The 9,965-nt window shown below is 35.7% G+C and overlaps 1 protein-coding gene across 1 annotated transcript; it reads right to left on the bottom strand.

Annotated features, from left to right (window-relative positions):
* Window positions 1–1,694: 1,694 nt before the first annotated feature.
* On the bottom strand, window positions 1,695–6,677 carry LOC114726725 (U-box domain-containing protein 33). The gene is made up of 10 exons (XM_028913407.1): window positions 6,144–6,677; window positions 5,781–6,049; window positions 5,454–5,575; window positions 5,239–5,360; window positions 4,907–5,011; window positions 4,255–4,681; window positions 4,003–4,140; window positions 3,034–3,564; window positions 2,120–2,890; window positions 1,695–1,993 (listed from the first exon to the last, which is right to left on the bottom strand). The coding sequence occupies exons 2-10, from the start codon at window positions 6,046–6,048 to the stop codon at window positions 1,811–1,813; spliced, it is 2,667 nt and encodes an 888-aa protein (XP_028769240.1). The 5' UTR covers window position 6,049; window positions 6,144–6,677; the 3' UTR covers window positions 1,695–1,810.
* Window positions 6,678–9,965: the final 3,288 nt, after the last annotated feature.

Here is a 9,965-nt window from a genome sequence, read left to right as displayed (position 1 = left end):
AGCGACACATTTTTCCTAAAACACCATAATCATCTTTTTTAATACCCTTCTTCCTCTTCTACTTGATTATAGTTGGGGGAGTATCCATAAGAGTAATTTAGAGAAAAATATGAGAAATGAGTTTTATATTTAGAACCAAAACCAACTCAAGAATTGGGTCTTATATTAAAGACCGGAGGAGTACATTATATAATAAATAAATGATTATAATTCACAACAAGATGAATGAACTCTTGGCTCAAATGAAGCACGTGGCTCGTCAACATGGGGCTTCCCCACTTCCCTACCAGAAAGGATTTGAGAACCTTTCTAAGGGTGGTCAAAACGCAGCGTTTGGAACCCATTCTGTACATTTTTCCCCCCAAATAAAAAAAAAAAGGGTCATTGTTTTGGATCAATTTTTCATTTAATGGGTCTGGACTTCGTTTTACATGGGGCATAAACTTGCCGCTGTTTTCATTCTTTGGGCCGTGCAAGATTCCTAAAAGCCCACAATTTTTTTTGTGGCAAGAACGAGGGCTGAGCCCAATATTAAATTAAAAACTCAAGGGGGATTGAATCCCATACAATCATTGGACAGCAAAGTTCCCAAATAAGAAGGACAAGAGTCTAAGATAGAATTAGAGGAAAGCCCTTGCTTAGCTAGAGTATCAGCTAGCTGATTTTGTTCCCTGAAAACGTGAGTCACCTGCACCTCCCACATGAAATTGAGCATTTTCCAGATCTGAAAGAGAGGAAGGCTGCTACTATTGAGTGTATCTTTGGTTTGCACCTTTTCCACCAAGATTTTTGAATCTGATTCTAATATGATTCTTCTGAATCCCCCCCCTCAATTTGACACAACAGCAGAGAATACTGAGATAATCCCCAGCTGCCTGCTGGCATGGAACGCAGCGTGCTGTTGGTAACAGAGATAAAAAGTGTGGGGCCCAACAAATTCACTTCACTTTAAGCAATGTAATTAAATAACTGATAGTACCTCGAATATGATTGTTTTCAATAAGAGGATATCTATACTCTAGCACAAAAATTCATCTCTCTCTCTCTCTCTCCCCCTCTGACCTTATGCCACTGAAATACCATTACAATCTGATATGAGACAACAACTTGCATTAGCATAGCTAATCTATAAAAGATACGCGGTTTAGGGTCAATGATCACTTGGTAAAATTACTATCTCTCTTTTCATTCTTTTCCCGTTTCATTCTACAAGCTAAGCCAAAAGGATAAATAATCATCAATTAGTAATTATCTTTTGGCTAGTACTATTTTAGTTTTATTTATAAGTCACTTGTAAACAAATAATTGGTTCTTAAATATAAATTACTTGTAAGGTAATTAATAAGCTTTTTTCAATTTTATTCTTGTTAATGTAGAGAGAGATAAAGTAAATAAGTGAAAGAAAATATAAAACATTTTTAATACTATTTTTTTGTGAAGATTTTTTTTTTAATGAGAGTAAATGTGAAAAAAGTTACCTATTTAACACGTTTATTGGTTTGTGGGTTTGTGATATGAACATCTCATTAATAGTAACAAAGTGGTAGTTAATACTCTTCTGTCCTAAATATAAGACTCTTATATTAATGTGTATAAAGGCTTTACATTTAAGACCGGAGGAGGAGTAATATTATTTCCTACTTCTTTACCGCGGCTGAAGATCTACAGGCAAATAGTGGTCTACCCTGTACCAGAAGACAGGTTTGGCACATGATTCAATGGAACAAAATTGAAGAAGAAATCTATGTACGGAACTTTCTCCTCAAAACTGCTAAATATAAACAAGAGGTAGTGGGAATGGGAAACTAGTTCAGTGATTTTGTAGCCAGTCCTGAATTGCACTGCGAAGAGCGTGGTTTGGCACAATTTCACGATGTTTAAGCTTTGCGTTTGTCATGGGTGACGTGTCCTGACCACTGTCGAGCCATCGTCGTACCGCCTCACCGTCATATGAAAAACCATCCGCTGCAATATGCGGATCCAGCATCAGTTCCTGTAAGGTTTGACCATGGCAACAGTTGCAAGTTTTTAGCTTTTAATTTTCATTATCCAGCTCTAAAGCAACCTCTCTCAAAGAATCAGTATGATTAAAAGACGTGTTATCAAAGTGAAAAGTTACCTGAAGGATTGGACAGATAAAACATGAAGGAGGCTGGTCAGACCCTTTATAACCCAGTTTAAAGGAAAAGGAATCCGTGCCTCCACAAAAAGCAGTCATTGCTTCCAGTATCGTCCAGACATCTGAACGAAGATCTGGTCGGTTCTTTCGATTCCACTCACAACACCTTAGAGCCACACGAGCCAACTGTTCAGCTTGCACATATGGCCAGTCTCCAGCCAAAGGATCCAAGAGGGATTTAAACTTTCTAGTGTCTAGTGCGTATTGCACTTCCTTTGCTATCCCCATGGCTGGTCTCCCAGTCAGCAATCTTAATAATATGATGCCAAATGAATAAACATCTGATTTTAGCGTAAGATACCCAGAGGTGAGAAATTCGGGGTCCATGTAGACTAGAGTACCCTTTGGAACAGTTCGACAACAATCTGTAGTATCATCACCTGAAGTCCCAATATTGGATAATATGCGGCAAATTCCAAAGTCACTAAGCTTGCTAACAAAGTTAGCATCAAGTAGAACATTAGAGGGTTTCAAGTCTCCATGCACTATGGAGTGAGGTCTATGGCAATGAAGGAAGATGAGAGCAGAACAGAGCTCAGCAGCAATGCGAATTCGAGTTTGCCATAATAATGGAGCCATGTTATCCTTGCAATTGAGACGGTCTTCAAGGCTTCCATTTGGTAGATACTCGTAGACAAGAGTCCAGGATTCTGGGCAGGCTCCTACGAGGGTGATAAGGTTGGGATGTCTTAGCTTACTCAATACATCAACCTGATACAGAATCATAAGTATGATCAACTTAACTGCCAGTAATATTTGCATTCAAGAATAGTAAAGGATAGGTTCATTTCAATGTTGGATACCAAAACCAGCTTTAGATATTTCAAAAGGTTACCAAAAATGATTCATCATACCTCCTGTTGAAACTCTGCAGGTCCTTGCGATTTGTTGTCTGCGTGCAACATCTTTATGGCCACTTCGGTTTGACGCAAGGTACCTTTATAGATATTTCCATATCCCCCTTCTCCAATCTTTAGGGATGAATGGAAGTTTCTTGTTGCATGTTCAATCTCTTGAAAAGAGAACTCTGAAAACGACTCAGGCCCATTGACGCTTGAAACCTCTCCTTGTTTTTTCCTCAACTCCTCAGCCTCTTTCAATGCATCATTGCGCTGCATCTGTAACTCATCTCTTTCTTTCTTGTATGTTGTCAACAGATCCACCATAGATATAATCTTCTGCTCTAACTCCCTTACCATGAATACAGATGATTCAATTTGACTCTCTAAAGACAGCTTTTGATCAAGGGCAAGTCTTAGTTCTTCCTTAACTTTGTCTCTGTTGCCCTTCACCCCTTCAAGTTCTTCTCTTTCTTTTTCTAGCGCTTCCTCGACTCGTTTCCTTTGTTTGAGTCCTTCTTTATACAAGCTTTCAGATGTTTTGGCCTGCCAAAGTGCCAATTGATCAGTATAAGCAACAGACTAGATCAAAATCTCATATAGGCATTTAACATGAACTGGAAAGCAACCCAAATTGATGCCAGGGCATTTAAATGATCTTTATCATCGACTCTTTTTCGGGTTAACATGATTGTTTTATATGCCTAAGAAATGTTACGCCTTATTTTCATTCCGGCCCAAAACATGCCCAAAAAAAGAATGTGCAAACTTCAGAGATAATGAACATTTAACTACACACATTATGCAGAAGACCATTTGGTCTGGTGGCACGAGATGTGCCCTTGGTGGCACAAGGCTTGGGGTTCGACCACGAGCTATTAATCAAGCTCTTTGCCTACTGTCCAAGTCCAAAAAAAAAAAAAACTACACACATCAACCGTGAAACAATCAACAAAGGCCCCAAAAAAGAGGGGAAAAGCTCACCCTCCGCATAGCATCAAGTGCATCTTTTTCAGCTCTCCCACGCCTAAGTGTTTCTTGAAAGGCATTCCGCCTAGCAGTCTCAGCTTCATACATGGCTTGTTCAAGTTGATAGTAGAGAGAGTCATCCATTCCTCCATCCTGTCAGTGTTCAATCAGATAAAAAGTCTCAGGCTGTTTCCCCCATGTGTCAACGCAATGCACATTCTCCACAACAAACAAGTATTGGTGGAAAAGAGTTACATATAGGATTACCAGTACGCTAACAGGAGATGGACGATGGAGACTTGCTTTAACTGGAGAAAATTCACTTGATTCTATTACATTTTCACTCCCCTCATAAATCAATTTAGGAGTCAATGCTGCTTCAACAGCACCACTTTCAGAACATGTTGATAAAACTGAAGGACTCTTTCTTGACAGCCCGTCTGCTTCTATACCCAATATGTTACTTGGACTGGAAAACCGTTCTGTGTCAGGAGAAGAAAAGGTCTCTATTCTCCCTTCATGCCCAGAAATGGCAGACCTTGCTCTGGGAAGTAACTCCAGCCTTTTCCGATCATTCTGCCCCACCGTAACAGATTGAGACCTCAACTGAGGTGCACGCACAACTTCAGGGTTTGGCCTCTGTGGCGGCAAAGGTGATGCAACCTCTTCATTACCATCATCCAAGCAGCGATTTCTGCGTTGATATGGTACTTGATTCAGTATCCAAAATCATAACAATCAAGTAAAAGATAAACGTAACCATAGGAAATTATAAGAGCTTTCTGAAAAATTTAAGCTTTAAGTTCTTACGTAACTAAAAAGTTTCTTATCTAAACTGAATTCTGCATGTGACTTTATATCCTAAGCAGTAAGCACCCATCTAACACCAGGCTTCATTAGTATTTAAAATAGGACAAACCTAGTGTGTATAAGGCGCCCTTTGCAGACAAACCGTATCCGACAATAAGCTGCAGCATGTTCACTTACATAAATGGCTTTCTTGGATTTGAGGTCCGGCATTTTCCTGCAATGTCAGAATATTAAAGATCGTTGATATATTTAACCTAAACAACACTAGTAAATAAAATTGGATCTCTATCTCAGATTCTCAGCAACCTTTGTCACATACAAACTATCACATTTCCCCACTCATCATGAAAAACTAGTATACTCTCTCTGATACTAATATGATATCATCAATGGCTTTTTCCAGCACAATTAACAAAAAGTGGCGTGGATAAGGTTTCCTACCTAGAATAACGATTATCAGATGCTGCCCCCATCACAAGCTCACAGATACCATGCTCAGAGACAAGCTGTACAATACCTTTCTCGATGCATTCCATTTCCATATGCAACTCCTCTGCTTGCACCTGAATCAGAATGTTGGGAGTGGAAAGTAAATAAGTTTCAACATTCGTATTGCACATATATATATACATGGACAGAAAGGCCAAAGACAGTACCCCCATTCGCGAACAGAAGAGAAGATGTTCATTTAGATTCTTATGCATGTTTTGCCTTTCAAGCTCCCTGTATGCTTCAACTTCCTCTTCTTTCAATGAACTTGCTGGAAACTTAGTGCCCACTACAAAACAGAATATATCAAATTGTAAAGGCCAATTCTAGGTACTGAAAACTGTATTATTAATTATTCGTTTCACAGGAAAACTAAGAGAGATTAATTAGCATTGCCTAAGAAATCTGCAGAACAAGGCAGTGTAAAACCATGAATATATCAAACAACAAGTCCATATACGCAAGTACTAAACGTAAATATATTGCAGACTTACTCAAGGGGATCTTAGTTGCAGGCACATGAACATGGAGGATGCAAATCTTGTTTCCTCCAGAGTTTTGTATAGCCCATGTCAGATTTAACTTGCTCTCTTTCAAATCTTTTGCCACAGTAACATAAATAGTGTCATTAACCACACTTTTGTTAGGCTCCTCTACAATTTCTTCCACCCCAGCCATGTTGCCGGTGACCCCAAAGTCCTGAGAAAACCCCACAGACCTGAAACCTCGTGTAATTGCAGGCACAGCACTCGCCACAGCCATGCTGAAAGATGAAAGATGAAAGATGATAAGTTAAACCACTAAAGAAATCTCAAAGACTTCAGTTGATGACTTGTTTTTCCATTAACCGCCATCACCTTCTATTCAGAACAAAATTATTTAGAAGCTCACCAAGCAATTCAACTCTCTTCCTCCTTTACCCCCAAACCAAGAATATAGTACTTTCTGACTGAACCAACATGATCAAACGGTGCCTATTCTGTCTGCCATACTAAGAAACTTAATCATCAAAATCTGTCAAAACCCCAAGAACCTGTCTCTAAAACCATGAAAACCCCAAAGAAACACTTTTTCTCTCACTTCCATAACGGAAATTCCTCCCTACGCCAAAAGTACCCGACAAATGCAAAACAACAAAAGCAAACGGGTTCTCTCTCTCTCTCTCTCTCTCTATAGAATTTCCCAGACCAAAAAAAGTATAGCCGGGTCTCTGTCTCTAGATTTTTCCGAAACCTGAGTCGACCCCAAAGCTCTCAACTTACTACAAAGGAATCGGAGGAAACCTTGTTTGCCGGTGGGCGTAAGTGGAAGGTTGTGTAAGCTTCAGCTTCGCTTTACAGAAAATCACTCAGATTGAAAAGAGCATACTTGTCTTCAGCTCCAAGCATTCGCGCGTATAAGCAAAAGAGACCCAAATGATGGATATACAATTCCATGACTTTTAGATGTAAACTACAGAAACAATTCCAGTGGGGTCATCCTCCATTTCAACCTGTAAAACGACCCATTTGTCTCCTTTCATCTGGGTTTCTTCTTCATTTCATTTTTGCTCCTTCCAATCCCTTCAGGACGAAACTTCCCAGAAGGCGAGTGGACCCTCCTGCATCAAATGCACATAACAGAAACTAGAAGAAGGCGCCAAACGGGACTTCATCGATGCAATATACTCCTCCGTCCTTAATATAAGACCTATTTAACTAATTTGATTAGTTCAAAGAAGTTAGGTAAGTTAGTTAATTATAAGAAAAGTGACACATTTTTCCTAAAACATTATAATCATCTTTCTTAATACTTCCTTTTCTTCTTCTACTTGATTATGGTTGAGGTGTATCTATAGGGGTAATTTAGATAAAATTGATAAATATGAGAAATAGGTCTTATATTTAGGACCAAAACCAACTCAAGAATTGGGTCCTATATTATGAACCGGAAGAGTATATTTTGTTTTTCAGTTTAGAAATCATATGCTTGCTCCTCTTCGGATATTCAAAGCTTGATTACCAACGTGTGTCTATTAAGTTGTAGGAAGTAAATATTGCTGATCATCTCATATTTTACATAAAAATACCGCACTCAATATAAAATAGGTGGGCTTGCATCATGCCATCTAATATACTCCCTCCGTTCCTTATTATAAGAGACAAATAACCGAATTACGTTGATAAAAAAAACAGTTAAAATTAGTTAAGAACAATCAATGTATAAAAAGTACAATTTTTTTCCAAAAATGCCCTCATTAATAAGGAGAGAGAGCATGAGAGAGAACAATGATAAATTATTAAAAGAAAGAGAAGTGAGAAGGAGAGAGAGTGTGAGTTAAAAACAATAAATATGGATAAAATAGGAAATCAATATAAAAAAGTAGAGACAACTTTTAAGTGTCTCTTATATATAGAAACATGTCATAAGCATCAAATGTCTCTTATAATAAGGAACGGAGGGAGTATCTAGTTAGTACTTAATAACAACTATAACAACAATAATACTCCTCCGGTCCTTATTATAAGACCCAATTTGACTTTTTATTTGGTCCTAATTATAAGACCCAATCCATTTTGTCTCTTATATTTATGCATTTTTTTTCAAAATAATCCTTCTAATAATGATAGTTTTAGCCAATATACTTAATTAGCAAGGATATTTTAGGAATGACAACACTTATTTATTATAAATAACCAACTTAACTTACTTCCTTAATCTCCTCAAATAAGTCAATTGGGTCTTATAATTAGGACCGGAGGAGTATTAAGGGAATATTAAAATATGATATAGAGAATACGGCGGTCAAATAAGAATATGCGTCAGAGATTCCTCATTCCCTAGCCACATCATCGCATAAAACGTCATCAACGTCGATGTCAATGGCCGTGCACATATATTTTATACACGGTAATGTTTGTCTTTAATATAAAATTAGAGTGGATTTTATGAAATTCAACAAGATTTTCTCTCACTTACAAATAATACTCTCTCCGATCTTAATTATAAAAACTAGTTAATTAATTTGAGGAGATTAAATAAGTAAATTGAGTTAGTTATTTGTCCTAAATAAATATTATCTTTCTTAAAATATCCTTGCTAATCAAGTGTATTGGCCAAAACTATTATTGTTGAAAGGACTATTTTGAAAAAAATATCTAAATATAAGAAATAAAGTGGGTTGAGGTTTTATATTTATGACTAAAATAAAAATCAAATAAGATCTTATATTAAGGATCAGAAATAGTATATATGGTTTTTATTTTTTTTAATATTTATAAGATATATATGACACAATAGCTATTGTTGTTAAGAAAAGTGACAACATGCTCATTTTACAAAATATTATAGACACTCGTGCATGAACACACACACACACCCATGTATAATATATAGTAAGAGGCGCAAGTGGGTACATATGTTCCTTTAAATAATCAGTTGGACGTCAGTAATATATTCCTTAGAGAATTATGTAGAAGAAGAGTAGCATACAGAATAATAACAATACTAAAATGGAACTATATTTTAATGCAAACCATATCATTGATGTATGGGTATGTGATGTGAATGCGAAATTTTTTTATACTATTTCATGATTTATTCATGAATAGTGCATTTTAAAAAATAATATCATCATATATGTATAATTTATATAACTAAAAAATATTTATATTATTTATGAATTATAAAACAATGCATTTTATTTCTAAATTTCATTTAACATATAATCACGTCCTGTTTATTGTCACAGAGAACAGAAAAACAAAATATAATATTTTTTAGAGTCACTAAATTTATTTTTATTTTAATTTTGATCCTTCAAGTTTTAAATCATAAGGTTTGATTTTTCAAATTTCTTGCTATCTAAAATATTGACACTTATAATTTAATAAAAGCCTAGACCATGTTGTCTTAAAAAAGCAACAAAACTTATAATTTTAAATTTAAGAGACTAAAATATAGATAAACTCAAAAGATCAAAAATTATACTCCCTTCGTTTCTTATTATAAGAGACAAATAATCAAATTACGTTGATAAAAAAAATAGTTAAAATTAGTTGAGGACAATTAATGTGTAAAATTATACTCCCTCTGTTCCTTATTATAAAAGACATTTGATGTTTATGGCATGTTCCTATATATAAGAGACACTTAAAAATTGTCTCTATTTTTTTGTGTTGATTTCCTGTTTTACCCATATTTATTATCTCCAACTCACACGCTCTCTCCTTCCCACTTCTATTTCTTTTAATAATTTACCATTGTTCTCTCTCATGCTCTCTCTCCTTATTAATGAGGGCATTTTTAGAAAAAAAATTATACTTTTTATACATTAACTGTTCTTAACTAATTTTAATTGTTTTTTTTATCAACGTAATTCGGTTATTCGTCTCTTATAATAAGAAACGAAGGGAGTACTTTTTACCAATAATGCCCTCATTAATAAGGAGAGAGAGTATGAGAGAGAACAATTAAATTTTAAAAGAAAGAGAAGTGGGAGGGAGAGAGAGTATGAGTTGGAGATAAAATAATAAGGTTAAATAAAAAATCAATACAAAAAACTAGAAACAACTTTTAAATGTCTCTTATATATAAAAATATGCTATAAGAATTAAATGTCTCTTATAATAAAAAATGAATGGATGGAGCATTAATCTCTTTTTTTTTTTTCCATGTAAGAAATGAAAACATAACATGGT

This window comes from Neltuma alba, unplaced genomic scaffold, assembly GCF_004799145.2.
Source record: "Neltuma alba isolate B1F8T4 unplaced genomic scaffold, ASM479914v2 tig00012402_pilon, whole genome shotgun sequence".
NCBI classification, from domain to species: domain Eukaryota; kingdom Viridiplantae; phylum Streptophyta; class Magnoliopsida; order Fabales; family Fabaceae; genus Neltuma; species Neltuma alba.
The sequence above is the reverse complement of the archived record's forward strand: the minus strand, read 5'-3'. Positions and strand labels throughout refer to the sequence as shown.